Source organism: Conger conger, chromosome 15 (genome assembly GCF_963514075.1).
Source record: "Conger conger chromosome 15, fConCon1.1, whole genome shotgun sequence".
Taxonomy (NCBI): Eukaryota; Metazoa; Chordata; class Actinopteri; order Anguilliformes; family Congridae; genus Conger; species Conger conger.
Genome location: NC_083774.1, coordinates 20,590,586 through 20,605,227, shown reverse-complemented (window position 1 = coordinate 20,605,227; position 14,642 = coordinate 20,590,586). Strand labels below are relative to the sequence as shown.

Here is a 14,642-nt window from a genome sequence, read left to right as displayed (position 1 = left end):
AGCAAGCTACTTATGGTAGAGCAATCTCCGTACCGCTGCGGACGTTACAGAAAATTCGTCAGTATCCGCAGTGTGTGCAATTACAAGCCTGATGATTTACCTCCTTTAATTTGGACCGCTATACACTCAGTGTGCACATTATTAGGAATTTATTAGATTTATTCTTTCGTCTTATTAAGCATTCTGCTGTTGTAGTCTATCCACTTTTGACGCGTTGTGTGTTGAGATATGCTCTTCGGCATACCACTGTTTAATGCGTGGTTATTTGCATTACTGGCACCTTCCTTTTTATTGGGAGATTTTTGTTTTTCGCACCATTTTCTGCAGACCCTAGAGACTGTTGTACGTGAAAATCCCAGGAGATCAGCAATTTCTGACATATTCAATCCTCCCTGTCTGGCATCAATAATTATTCCACGGTCAAAGTCACTTGGATCACATTTCTTCCCCATTCCGACATTTGGTCTGAAAAATAACTCAACCTCTTGACCACGTCTGCATGCTTTTGTGCATTTAGTTGCTGCCACATGATTGGCTGATTATATATTTGCATTAACAAGTAAGTGTGCAGGTCTACCTAATAAAGTGATCACTGAGTGCATATAGACTATATTATGTAATAGCACATTGTGAATATTATACTTCCATTGTTCATGACACGAATTGCTCCTTTTTTGACAATTTGGTTTACGATTATATATAATTCCTCAAAACATGAAAGGCGTAATTGATAACAATCAACCGCTTTTTAAAATTCTGCGATTGCAACTGTGACTGGATTCCAAATCTAGCATATGGGGTCCTCCAGGACTGTCAACGTCTTTGTGCAACGATGACGCTTTTGTGCTGAATCAATGTTTAGAGGGTAACCTGAAGATAGGTTTGAACGCCACTGCAGTTGGCGGTGTTGCTTCCTATACAGCAGGGGACACGTCCGTTAGGAATGCGATCCAACAAATAAGGTTGCTGAAAGAGACACTGTTAGTTTTAGACGGCAGGTTAGTTTTAAATTAAGTGATGGAAGGCAGCAGCATAAAAGCATTGGCTAGTCTTCTTCTAGGACTTGTAGTTGGATTCTCTCTGGCTTCCAAATGTATTATGCCCAGGTCCAGAGAGATGCACAAAACCGTTCGTAGGACTAGCGGCGGTCATTGCGTCTTTGACAAAGAGGAAAGGACCCAAAAGGACATCAGCGGTGGACTACTCTTGCAACCGCAGGATAAGGAATTGCTGACCGCTGTGAATAATGTCCCGAGGACCAGTAACTTTATATTCATCGGAGTTATGACCGCGCAAAAATACCTTAAAAACCGAGCCACAGCAGCTCATAGGTAAGAAATGCGCATAAACGCCATACTGAAGCTATACTTCACATATTTAGAAATTCTTAGATGGCCTGTTCTACTTTATATAGCCTGTTTTCTATTATTCAAGATAGAAGTGCCTATATATGAAGTGCTTACTTGTGTTGACTAAAATACTTGGGGCTAATATCAGTTATTTCTCTCCAACACGTGTTTGTTCAGTTTGTTCAGACTTTGGCCTTAAACCCGAACACGCGTAGGCGGTATGGGTCGGCTTTCTTGTATAATGTTCAAAAAACGTTTAATGTTTATTAAAACGTTTAGACTATTATTTATTAATTATTATGTCGATATAGTTATGTATTTCTTGCTAGCTGTTTTTACTCATCGGATGTTTGAAACTTTAATAATTTCAAGCAGTCTAAAACGCACAAACGGTCAAGCTTCCTTTGTAAAAAAAAAAAAAAAGAAAAGACAAAAAAAGCATAACCAACTGCACTCATTTCACATTTTTCACTGCCGCCTTGGTGAAAACAGGTTTTAAGCTAGGTTTTATAACAGCTGGTAGACCAGTTCAGACAACCTACCAGCACCAGCTTGACCAGCTTGGCCAGCTCCGTTCTCAATCGGGTGAAGCTGGCATAGCTTTTACAGCAGGGTGCGCTTTTCTTTTGCCTAACCTCTGAATTCATAAACAAATAGAATAAATGAAATATAAAGCAAGGCTACTTAGATATGAGTAAAGGCATTACAAACAGGAGTAAAGGCATTACAAACAGTACAGATATGAAAAAAGGCAATAAAGTAATAAGAACAAATAATTCTGCTTTTGATATTCAACTACTGGAGATGTTCGAGGCGATTATTTCGTGCATTTTGTTAATAAATTAAACTTGGCCTTTGCAGATAGTCTACTGTGGACATTATGTGACAGTCATTACATGGGAGATGGATGGTGTGGTACTGTGTGACAGCATTAGCAATATGAAATAATCCATAATAGGTTTTTTTTAACCTGCATTCATTTGGAAGTTCTGAGGGACACTTCTCACGTGTGGAACAGCGCAGTGGGTGATTACTTTCTGCTCACATACGCAACAGTATTAGAACTGAAATCCTAGCCTGTTTCGGAGAACTGTATAGGCAGGATTATTGCTTCTAAACTGGTAACCATCTCCCCTCCTCGCCATGCTAATTGGTATGTCTTCCCTCCTTGCTGTGGTGATTTGGCATGTGCAGGACCTGGGCGCAAACTGTCCCAGGCCGGGTGCAGTTCTTCTCCAGTGAGGGTTCAGACACCTCTCTCCCCCTCCCCGTGGTGCCGCTTAAGAATGTGGACGACTCCTACCCACCACAGAAGAAGTCTTTTATGATGCTTAAGTACATGCATGACCATTACCTGGACCAATATGAGTGGTTCATGCGGGTGGACGATGATATCTACATCCAGACCGAGCGTCTGGAGAGCTTCTTGCGCAGCCTGAATAGCAGCAGGGCCGTTCTGCTTGGTCAGACCGGCACAGGAGCTCAAAACGAGCTGGGCACCCTGGCGCTGGAGCCCGGAGAGAACTTCTGCATGGGGGGCCCTGGGGTGGTGATGAGCCGGGAAGTGCTCCGTCAAATGGCCCCCCACATCGGCCAGTGCCTGCGGGAGATGCATACCCACCATGAGGATGTGGAGCTAGGCCGCTGCGTCCGCAGGTTTGCAGGTGTGCAATGTGTTTGGTCCTATGAGGTGAGGGGAAACCCGCTCTTTCACAAAAACTTGATTGGTGCTAAATGGGGCTGATATAATTGAATGGATTGGATAAATTGAATGGATAACAGTGTTTAACTTTCATTATGAATTTGCTAGCTAGCTAATGTTGCTATCTTTTCGTTCAATCAACATTACCAACACTTGGAAAGTTCAGTTATAAAAACATAAACATACCACAAGTAGCTGCTTGTGACCTGGAAAGAGACTGAAATCTCACTTAAACACCATCTTCAGGAATAGCATAAGCAAAGTGAATTGTACCTGAACTGTCCACCTTAAGACTAGATCCCTGTTAACAATAGCATGTTGTTATTGAGACCCATTGTTTTTATTGTTTTTGCCCAACAAAACCACAGATTGGTCTTCACCTGTCTCCATCCAAACCATAGAGGTCTACCAGTTAAAGAGCATTTACCAGGTCTGCACCTGATGTCGACTCATTAACCACCAGACTAGACTGTGTATGTTTGTTATTTTTTCTTCTTGTAGATGCAGCAGCTGTTTTATCAGAACTACGAACCTGGCAATAAAGGGTTCATCCAGGACCTGAGCAACAGTAAACTCTACAATGCCATCACCCTCCACCCGAACAAGAGCCCGCCACACCAGTACCGTCTGCATAGCTATATGCTGGGCCGCAAGATCAGTGAGCTGCACCACCGCACCATCCGGCTGCACCGCGAGATCCTCCGGATGAGCAACCTCACCAACGCTGAGCCATGCAGAGAGGACCTGCAGCCGGGTGCTACCGCCTGCTTCAAGGACCTCCGGCCGAGGCAACGGCAGGATGTCCGAGAGTGGGATTTCTTTACTGGCGCACACCTATACCCCTCCGCCGATTGGTACCAGCCACGCCGTGCCCTCTGCGGCCCTCTGAAGGCGGCGCTCGATGACATCATCCTGCAGGTGATGGAGACGCTCAATGCCAATGGCAAGGCTAGGGACTACGTTGTTGATTTCAAGCGGATCCTTTACGGTTATCACCGGGTGGAGGCACCACATGGGGCAGAGTACATCCTGGACCTTCTGCTGTTGTATCGGAGGCTGAAGGGGGCAAGCGTACCAGTGCATGTGAGGAGACACGCCTACCTGCTGCAGGCCTTCAGTCGGACTCTCTTTCGGGAGGAGAGCAACATAAAGTTCACACAGCTGGAAGACAAGACCGACCAGGTCTCTGGCCCCATCACGTATGTCCACAAATCCCTTGGGCGGCTCTCTCCATTCCGGTTGGGTGACTCCAGCTCGGACTTCAGACATGGTCTGGCGACAGTCAACATCCTGGTTCCGCTCTCGGGAAGGTATGAGGTCTTCGTTCGCTTTATGGACAACTTTGAGAAGGTGTGCCTTGCCTCCAAGCAGCCTGTGAAGCTGCTGGTGCTGTTATTCAGTGCAGAGAACGATGTTGAGAGTGAGAGAGGTGGAGCAGAGTGTTTCAGATATACAGAGCTGGTGTCAGAGTACCACAGGAAGTATCCTTGGGCAGACATTGCTGTCCAGCCTGTGGCTGGCCCCTTTTCCCGGGGACGGGCCCTACATGTAGGCTCCTCTCACTTCTCCAACAACTCTCTGCTTTTCTTCTGTGATGTGGACTTACTGTTTAGGGCTGATTTCCTGAAGAGGTGTAGACATAATGCAATACTCGGGGAGCAGGCATACTTCCCTGTCATTTTCAGCCAGTTTGACCCCAAGGTCGTCGATAGAGGTAGAGCCAGGGACAACCAGTATGTGTTCACCACCAAAACAGGGCTGTGGAGACACCACGGCTTTGGCATAGTCTGTGTGTACAAAGTAGACCTTGTGCGAGCAGGAGGCTTTGACATTTCCATACAAGGGTGGGGCCTTGAGGATGTGGATCTTTTTAACAAATTAATCCGATCAGGGACACGAGTGTTCAGGAGTGCTGACCCTGGGATTGTGCATATGCACCACCCTGTAGTGTGTGATCCACAGCTGGATGCCGAACGCTATAAAATGTGCTTGGGCTCCAGAGCCTCCTCCTATGCAGACACCCTCCACCTGGCACAGCTGTGGCTGGAGAAGAATCAGCAGGACTTCCACTGGACCAATATCACACAGACACATGTTGACTAATTAATTTATTATTCAGTGAAAAAAGAATGTATTGAGTGTAAGAATGCAATGGGGCGACATTGGCTCAGGAGGTAAGAGCAGTCATCTGGCAGTAGCAGGGTTACTGGTTTAGTCTGAGCAAGATACCTAACCCCCAATTGCTCCTGACAAGCTGGTTGTTGCCTTGCATGGCAGCCAATCGCCATTGGTGTGCGTGTGCATGGGTGAATGAGAAGCACCAATCGTACAGCACTTTGGATAAAGATGCTATATAAATGCTGCCCATTTACCAATGATGCATTATATTGTTGTTCTAAATCTGGTCTAAATCATTTCTGTGGCTGGGCCTGGGGGAGGCCTGTCTCACTGCAGTGTATAAAGCAGATAAAGCACCTAGTTCTGATTCAGGCCTGTCTGCTTCAAGCCTGATTCATGTTTAATGTTGTAATGGAACACACTTTTTATGTGGAAAAAAAAAAAATACATTTGTACCATGTTTATAAGTGATGTCATTGGGAGCTGCTGGCTTACTCTGTGAAAGCACCACTTGTGACTCATGTATGAGCACCAGACTCTCTGATCAAAGTCTCTGATTCCACTAAGGCTGCTTAATGTTTTCTTGCTCAAGAAACCTTCGGTCTCCTAGAAGGAATATTTAACAGATTGGAATGTCCTTAAAGATGACAAAACTTGATCGATTTCTGGGTCAGGCAAAGAACAAGGTCATAGTAATTTCCTTCAACAACTTTTTTTTCTCATTTCCCCAAGAATTCCCTTTGATCACACTATTGTTCTTGTAGAAACTTTGTGGTGACTACTTCACTTTGATGGCAAGGTGAAGTTTAGATCCAACAAGGCTGGCTGCAATCAAACCTGACTGTGTTCAATCAGCTGAATGTAATTTAATTAAATTTGGTAAGTTTGTTGATTAACTAAGGGGGCAATTACTTTTCCACAAGGGTGTTGCATATCTTTTTAAATGATATAAATTATTTTTAAAAGGTGTTTGTTGACTCAGTTTCCCTTTGTTTAATAATAATAGTATACAGCATATTATTTATATTATATGTATAATACATTATGTATATACACTCAGTGAGCACTTTATTAGGTATTTATTGGACTTATTTTTTTAGGCTTGTTGGTCTTCTTTAGCCTATCCACGTAAGGTTTGACACATTTTATGTTCAGAGATGCTCTTCTGGCTACCACTGTTGCGTGGCTATTTGCATTACTGTCACCTTCCTGTAAGCTTTGACCGTTCTGGCCCTTCTCCGCTGGCTTCTTTCATTAACAAGGTGTTTCTGTCTGCAGAACTGCTGGATGTTTTTTGTTTTTCATACATTTGTAGGGGATCCTTGAATTTGTGTTTTTATGAAGCTCTAAACGTTGCAGCGCAAAAATAAAAATACTTGATTCTGATGTGAAATCCACTAGCTGTGGATATGAAAAACAAGTTCATTGTGGCATTATAACCACACGGGGAGCCACTGAGCAAACAGTCAATCTATTTGAACTGGCTGATTGGAGGAGGGATATGTATGTCCTGGCCTTTCTCCAGTTTCTTCTCACAGTCAATCAGGTAGTTCACCCCATCAATCATCATCTGGACCAGCTGCACCTGGAGAAAGAGACAGACCTGCCTCAGTGTCACCAGAACATTTTCAAAAACACCACTGTAGCTGGAACCAGGCTGACTCATTATACGCTTTTCACCCAATAGGATTTCCAAGAAGGAATGGCACAAATAACCACTCTATGCAATGGGGGCATTGGAACATACATTCCTGCCACAGGACCCTGCTTAGACATGAACTTTTGCAATGGCAGACCTGCCAATCTTTACGCATTTTGCGTAGCAGATACGCATTTAGACACCAAACTACGCTGCTACGATTTGTCACTTCAAAATACGCGAAAATGAGTTAAACTGTCTGTGGATTCGCGCACTAGGCAACTCGTCTATGAGTGTAACCTCATTGGGCAGCAACCTGTTGGGAAAAGAAGACTTCGACCAATCATAGCGCTAGTTTTAAACTCTTCAAATAGGCTACAAGCGGAGAGCTGGGGAGCCGTCAAAACGAAAGTAACGAAATTGGTTTTCATCCCTCTCAGTCCATCTTAATACTGTGACTGGTTTTACAAGGGAACACCGTTTCAAAGGTAAATGGGCAGGGTATGGGAATTGTGAATTGCGTCCATTTTAATAAGCCTGCCAACTTCTGGAAAATAAAGCACGGACAACCGTCCTAACGTGATAGCTCAAACCCAATGTTCCGCCTTATCTGAAGGAAATATTTGTTCCAGCTTGTTTTGATATTTGACCCAGACCTATATCACAACTATTGCATAGCCTAAAGTGAAAAAATATGGTAGCCTACTGACGTTTCCATCCAGTCAACCGATAGGCTACTGTGCGTTAAGACCTTCCAAACTACACGTGCATGTGAGATTCTTATGAGCAGCGTACGAAGTGTTTTCACGCAAGTGCGTGTGGTAGCCTCATAAGAAAAACACGAGGATGATGATGATGTGTGTTCGTGCATGTGTGTGCCTTGCACTTAATACACATGACGTCAGATGAGGATACTGAGAGAGAGAGGGAAGCAAATCTAAAAAGAAGCGAGTCTATGCCCCTCAGGAGTTCCTGACGAAGTATCAAGATCAATGGCCATGCCTCCGCCCCTCTAAACTGCCTAATCATGCGTTTTGCACCGTGTGCAATTATGATTTTGACGTTAGCCATCAAGGAGCTACAGGTAATAATATAAGTTTAAGTTCTGTTTAAGGGATTTTCAGTTACCTTATGCCAAATGTCTTGGTGAAAACATTGGAACATGTTCCAAAATTTGAAGTGTATCAAAGCACAGAAAATATATTGCCTTTTCATTAAAAGAGTTCTTGTTTTCTTCATAGTCTACTTGTATGTTGAATAACTAGATATAGTGGTGAGTGGGATCTATGTGCTTAGTAATAAGTTGTGATGAGTGAGCATGTGAACTCAATCAGTACTGATCAGCAAATGTGCCTCGCGCCGCGCCGTGCTGCGCCGCGCCACAACAGGAAATTGCTACTCAAATTTTTTTGGTGGTGGTAACTACCAGTCCGAGTTTCAACCACATAGCATGCACAATACATGAAGTGTTATGTGTTGGATGTGTGTAAAATGTCGTAGGTTGTCTGTGGCCTGTCTGACCTCAGACAGGCCCAGTCGGTCCAGGTTGGAGATGTCAAAGACCGCGTCCACAACGTCCGTATCCTCCCCCCCAGTCCCTCGTTTCTGCAGGCGCAAATTTTCCAGGATTTTGGGGAAGCGGGGGTCCTGCAGCGTGTAATAATAAACAATTTTACTCACAAAGCATAAAATAGTATCCTTAACAGTTTGTAACTGCAAGGCAGTTCAGTTACAATGGCTGCAATGGTGGTGTGCTTGTGCATTGCAGAACGTGGCATCATGGTTCAGAGTAATCGCTCTGCAATTGCAGAAACTGTGGTCACTCATGTAAATATGACTTGTTACAACTAGCAATTACGCTCACTGACATTCCGTGTTTCCTTTCGTTTTCCCCTTATTTTGTTTGATGTCAGGCAGTGGGACACACCTCTGTTCCACAGGTGATTTAGGTTGGCCTCCTAATTGCTGGGGGAGGGGAACGCAAACAGAGATTGGGTTTTGGTGAAGACAGTTCGATATACTGCTTAGGGGAAAACAACTGATTCTGGTTGCCGCATGTCGTCAGCGAGTGAAGCAAGATTTCCGCACGCAGTATCACACAGTCATCATCCAAAGATTTTGTTTTGCTTAGTTTATTTTTTTATCCAATTAAAGTAAACGGTGAAAGTAAACTACCTGCGAAAGCATGGAGAGCACGCTGCCGCAGAAGGCAGGATGATTGGGCTTGCCCTGGCAAGAATAAGGGGGCCATCTTCTCACAGAGGTGAGTCACCTGTGGAAATGGTGGTGTTTCCTTTTTCCATTTGGCCCACAGCACACCTTAGGTTAAGAATCTCTGTAATGAAGTCTAATTAGGAGCATTACGCCATTTGGCCATTACCTATGTTGGCTTTATTTGATTATTAACTTTCCCAATGCAGAGGGATTTGTAACAGCACAGTCAAGCCACCTGGTGAGTCCATCATGGTTCAACTCAACATCCAAAACTGCCTGAGACAGAATGGAATATAACTGTCCTTTCTTTAGTGAGATGAGCTGAAGAAGCTGTGCACGGGGTGCAGAGATGTTCACAACGTGATGATGTCATGGGAGCTGTACCTTGCTGAGGTGGGGCAGGGTGATGTGGATGCTGGTTCTCAGGCCTGTGCCCAGGTTTGATGGACAGGTAAGAATGTAACCCACTCTTTCATTCCACATTAATTCCCAGCCCTTCTCCATGATCAGCCTTTCCACCTGAAGGAAAGAGAAATCTGAATGTACCTGTATCCTACAGAGGAAAGAACATGCAGCCATCTGTATCCTCAGGCTTGGTATATCATGTATCACTCAATCCAATCGCACACTCCATATTGGACTAAAGGGACATCCTCAGAGAAAAAACTGGATGGGGCCTTTCTGTGTGGGTTTCCTCTGAGTAATCTGGCTTGCTCCCAGTTCAAAAGCAATCTGGTTAGACTAATTGGAGAGTCTAATTTGCCCATAGTTATGAGTGTGAGTGATGGTGTGGAGTGACCTGTGATTGGTGACCTGTCCTGGGTGTATTCCTCCCCTCCTACCAACCCTGATAAAGAATAAGTGGGTTGGATAATGGATGGATATGTGGGACATCCCAGCATAGAAAAAGGGCAAGATGTGATCTTTATGGTTCCATTATATATGGAAAATATGGGTTCCATTTAGCTTTCAACAAAATCAGGTCTGAATACAAAAAGAGATCTCCTATAATAAAATATACTAAACTGTCTTTGCAGCAATTAAGTACTGAGTTTCACAGAAGACCTTTGATAAAGCATGCATATACTTAGTGTATCCATGGTAACAGGTGTGTGAGTGTGTAGCAGAACTCAAAGAGAGGGAGTTTGAGAGGGAGAAAGAGAGAGAGTGCGAGAGAGAGTGAGCGAGAGAGAGTGTGTTTACCTCTTTCAGTCCCTTGCAGAATCGCTCAAACACTCGCTTCATGTTGCCACCCTTTTCCATGGAGATAACACGGGTGTGGTCCTCCTCATTGACCCACACAAGGAAAGTCTTCTGCTTGTTGTGCCTGTAGATATCCAGAAGAGGGAGAAAGGCTTAGAAACTAGCTGCAGTGTGCGGTCTCCTTTGTGTCACAAAGGAGAGTTAGCCAAAGCAAAAAGAGCTATTCCAGGTTTCACTCAGCACAATTATCCAGCTAAGGGAACAATTCCACCAACTGCACTTTATCGGCTTGAAAACGCTAGCCACTCTGCATGTATGACTTTATGAAGCCTATTCTGTAAAACGCGCTATGACCAGCTTGAAATTACTGTTTCAAAACATAGCTTTAGCTGGTCAAACCATGTCGAGTAGGGAGCTAGTCTGAACTGATTAAATACAGAAAGCTTTCTTATACCTGCACTAAGGAATTGATTGAGTACGCCTGACTCATCAGAAACAGCTGAGAGGGTCCCCAAAAGTGGGGGACTATGTATCAAGTTAAAGGTGACAGTCTTTACTTTAACCTCATATTCATTATTTCAGTTCATGCTGGAGTACAGAGCCAAAATAAATTAAAATTGTACCGCTGTCCAAATACTTATGGACTGCACTGTAAATGTGTGAACTAGCTGGCCATTTTGCCTGTGAAATAAATGGAATTTCAGGATAGAAACTGGTGAGGATTGGTTTATCAGGTGCTGGCACGCTGGAAGTACTGCTGTCGTCTCAAGTGTTGATGCCAGGCCAGGAAACAGATGCCCATCAGTCAGGTGATGGAAAGAATGCCCTTTTAATTTCTTTTTGCAAATTTCTTAATTTGAGAAATAATACCTTTGGCATAATGTGAGGCACAATACACACACACAGCATAAAAACACAATTGAAACTGTATTTTATCTTTAGCCTCCAAAGAGTTCTATATCACAAGAATATAAGGAAATGCTGAATCATTGTACCAGATCCCACGGGCATCTGGCCAATCCCGGGCCATTCCAGTGGAAGTCATGAAAAGAGAAGCTGGCTTGCCAAACAAGAAGTGATCCTGTACAAAACAAAAGAGAATTCATGAATAAACTCTACCTCAGCTGTGATGCAGAGTAAACTAGTTAACTACAGCATGACATTTTTAGTTTCTCTGGCTAATGTTCTCTTCCTCAAAACACAGAATGCAAAGCAGCTGTCACTCACGTCAGTCAGCTGCTGTTTCTCCTGCTCGGTCATCTCTGCTAAGTGGTAGTAGTGACCCTCCAGCTCCCCCTGGAGGCCAGTGAGAGCATCTGCCACTATCCGCTGCACCTCCCGGCGCTCCGCCCGTGTGCATGCTGGGGGCAGGCTGAACCCCCTGATGCTGCGGCCCGTTCGAACCCGGGTCGACAGTACATATCGCTCATCAAACTGTCCTCCCCGGATCTGTTCCACACATAGAGCCGTATGCCACGTTTTATCAAGCTTCCTCAGATCTCTTTTGTGCACAAACAGATAAAACTATGGAAGTATTTTCACCATGATTCTTTCAGCTTGTGTATGAAATGGCATAATATCAGATTCTGCTGCAGTGTCTTATCTGATTTACCATGGTATGGTTGGTAAATAATATCATAGAGCCAAGGTCATGGTCGAGACCTGAAACCAGTATGTTTTAGCAGAGTCCACCTGGTGATAAATGCCTGAGTGATGTACTGCAGAATATACCTTGCTGGCATCCAGGTCTGTGGGTTGAGTCATAGTATGTGGGTTGTACCCATTGTGCCTTTCCAGAATGACCGGATAAAAGAGATCAGCAAACACCTGAGACAAACACAGAGCTCTGAACACATTTCTCACAGCACATGCAGTACATTCAAATTTAGATATAATGTATTGTTCTCAGATAATTTGCATCCACAACTGTCAAGACCAAATGCAACAGATAAAGACTAAAACAATTCCCACAGATACATTCAGGCAATGCATTCATGTGAGACCATTTGGGTGGCTAGGGGACTCTTCACTGAGGGGTTGCTGGCACTTTCTTTATTAGCGTCCGGTAGAGAAGCGTACAGCTGAGAGCGGTGTGTGCCACACCTTCATCTAACTGGGACAGGGTTGTAGAATTTTTCATATTAAAAAAAAAAGACCACCCACCATATTTCAAAATGCATGGGATCTATTCCTACATAAGTTTTATCACATGTAGTAGCATGTACTTCCACCGGAGGGGAGTAGGGTGAAAGATGCCATGCATTTTTATATTTGGCGGGTGGTCTTTTTATTTTAATTGTATTTTTTAAAATATGAACAATTCTACAGGTCCTGGCGTATCTCTTAAGATAGACGCCATCAGTACCAGTAGTTTTTTTTGGGCTGGTAGCAGCGAGGCTTATGTTTTGCTCAGAGTAGTGGAACTTATTTATTCTACTGCTGGCAATTTAATACAACTTGATTTTACATTATTTTTTAAATCTGGCTCTAGTGTGATAAGACTTTAGTGTTGTGTGTGTTTTCACAGTGAACGCAGCAGCCGCATCTGTAGTTTCTGTTAGCCGTACCAGTTAAGTTTGTAGGGGAAAATTCACAGAACGAAAGATCTCCCTCCTAAAATCATGATAACCAATCACGAGTCAAAATCAGACTCCGCCTTAGTGAGCAGGCTGGTTCCTCCAAAACTCTCGACGATGTGTGCTAAAAGTTTATCAATATATCTGTATTAAAGTATGATATGTACCCTGTATAGTTTCAAACTGATTAACTGCTAAATTGTGCTAGGATTACACAGTGAGCCCAGCCAGCTGGCGGGGGGGGGGGGCCCCGTCTTGAACTGTGTAGACCAAACTGTCAAGGACACGGGCAGAACGAGATATGACTGTACAGCTGATTTCTCCAGGACTCTCGGTGTTTTATGCCAGGAGTGTATCTATTTGACCTAGAACATTAATTATAGCTGAGCTTATGAAAACGCAAGAAACCACAGTGAAAACTGTCGAAATGAGAGCAAAGAATGCTACTTACATTTACTCCCTTAGAAGAGAATAATTAATCAAATGTTTAGTATGTCTGTAGATTAGAAAAGTATATTAGAAGTGAATATTAATGAAATGTTTCGTTTGTCTGTATATTTTCAATGATTACTGCTGCTTAGTTCGTCTTATAAAAGCGAAAGATACAGAGTGACGTGTATGGATGACGTGTTAGAGGGAGGGCATCCAGAACTTTCTGAGGTCTGGTAGTTTGCCAAGAGCAGGTGCGGGGTGAAGTGAGGACACGTAGTTGGCAGAATGCCCTGAACTTTGTACAGAGTTGGCAGAGCATAAGGACCGTTGGCAATTTGCCACAATGACGTTGTGGGAGGAGCGTTGGGAGGAGTTACGATAAGAAAAGTGTGGGTGATTTGCCAGAATGCGGTTTGAGGAGGAGTTGTAGGTGGAGTAACTGTGTATAAAATGGGTGTACAAATGCCAGTCGGGGTTCAGTTCTGGAGAGCTGATCCGGCTTTATGCACGTGTGCTAATAAAGTCTGATTTTCCTGAAGATCTTGCTGCCTGGTGTCGTCTTTTCCCTCGCGAAGATGTTTTTCGACAAATTGAAGATTTGGACTCTGTCGTTTCCTAGACACGACAAGTTTTGCTCGTTTGACACACACAGTCTGTGACACTCACACACTTTCATGCAGTCAATATGGTGCAATCTTATGATGGCAGCCTCACCTCATATGACTCCTCATCCCCAGCCACCATGCCCACAGATTCTACCAAGGGCTCCCCGGGATTGTCCACTCCCGTCTGGATGGCCTGGTCCAGAGTGAAGCCGTTGGGTGTGACTTTGTGGCACAGTTTGGCATAGATGTCAGGAGTCAGGTGAGTGGCCATGTGGCTGTAGTGCTTGCGTAAATCTGGGTATTCCGCGCTGTCAGAGTTAATTAGAGTAAGCCAAATATTATCCATACACAAAAACCAAACATATAGACAAAAACACAGGCTACCAGATCACAAACATTACCCATATCACTCATCAAAATTTTTCCTGCACTCAAAATTCTGGAAAAAGCTCCAACCTTTCTGATAATAGTAGTAACCATTAGCAACAGCCCCGGTTCTAGACTGCTGACTATTTTTCTAATAGTGGCCTAACTTGCAGCAACTGTCAAAGACATTAACCCCTTCCAAAACATTTTCAAATAACTTTCATGCCAATACTGAGTCAAGTAGCAATGCTGAACAGATGCATAAATATTTAACCCATTTCTATTCTGAAGAGGAAACAGGACAATCAGGAAAATATGTAACTGGACTGTAACCAGAAGAGCAGGAAAGACAGGAGATTTGTCTTTCCCCCCCACCCCCCTCATCACTCACACCTGATGACTTCTCACAACCCTCTCCCCCTGCTGACCCTCCTACCT

The 14,642-nt window shown here is 43.9% G+C and overlaps 2 protein-coding genes across 2 annotated transcripts; one reads left to right on the top strand and one right to left on the bottom strand.

Annotated features, from left to right (window-relative positions):
* Positions 1 to 935: 935 nt before the first annotated feature.
* Positions 936 to 5,181, top strand: LOC133111335 (chondroitin sulfate synthase 1-like). The gene is made up of 3 exons (XM_061221569.1): positions 936 to 1,331; positions 2,544 to 3,039; positions 3,553 to 5,181. Exons 1-3 carry the CDS (start codon positions 1,018 to 1,020, stop codon positions 5,152 to 5,154), a joined length of 2,412 nt encoding a protein of 803 aa, XP_061077553.1. The 5' UTR covers positions 936 to 1,017; the 3' UTR covers positions 5,155 to 5,181.
* Positions 5,182 to 5,213: 32 nt separating this feature from the next.
* On the bottom strand, positions 5,214 to 14,142 carry LOC133111334 (creatine kinase U-type, mitochondrial-like). The gene is made up of 8 exons (XM_061221568.1): positions 13,948 to 14,142; positions 11,957 to 12,052; positions 11,453 to 11,674; positions 11,221 to 11,306; positions 10,226 to 10,349; positions 9,407 to 9,541; positions 8,330 to 8,455; positions 5,214 to 6,754 (listed from the first exon to the last, which is right to left on the bottom strand). The coding sequence occupies exons 1-8, from the start codon at positions 14,107 to 14,109 to the stop codon at positions 6,641 to 6,643; spliced, it is 1,065 nt and encodes a 354-aa protein (XP_061077552.1). The 5' UTR covers positions 14,110 to 14,142; the 3' UTR covers positions 5,214 to 6,640.
* Positions 14,143 to 14,642: the final 500 nt, after the last annotated feature.

Excerpts from the sequence above, each read along its gene's own strand:
- LOC133111334 (XM_061221568.1), bottom strand. The coding sequence starts at position 14,109 with ATGGCCACTCACCTGACTCCTGACATCTATGCCAAACTGTGCCACAAA. Across the intron at positions 11,307-11,452 it reads AGAAACAGCAGCTGACTGAC|GATCACTTCTTGTTTGGCAA; the intron begins GTGAGTGACAGC and ends TGTTTTGTACAG. Across the intron at positions 6,755-8,329 it reads ACCGACTGGGCCTGTCTGAG|GTGCAGCTGGTCCAGATGAT; the intron begins GTCAGACAGGCC and ends CTCTTTCTCCAG.
- LOC133111335 (XM_061221569.1), top strand. The coding sequence starts at position 1,018 with ATGGAAGGCAGCAGCATAAAAGCATTGGCTAGTCTTCTTCTAGGACTT. Across the intron at positions 1,332-2,543 it reads CGAGCCACAGCAGCTCATAG|GACCTGGGCGCAAACTGTCC; the intron begins GTAAGAAATGCG and ends TGGCATGTGCAG. Across the intron at positions 3,040-3,552 it reads AATGTGTTTGGTCCTATGAG|ATGCAGCAGCTGTTTTATCA; the intron begins GTGAGGGGAAAC and ends TTCTTCTTGTAG.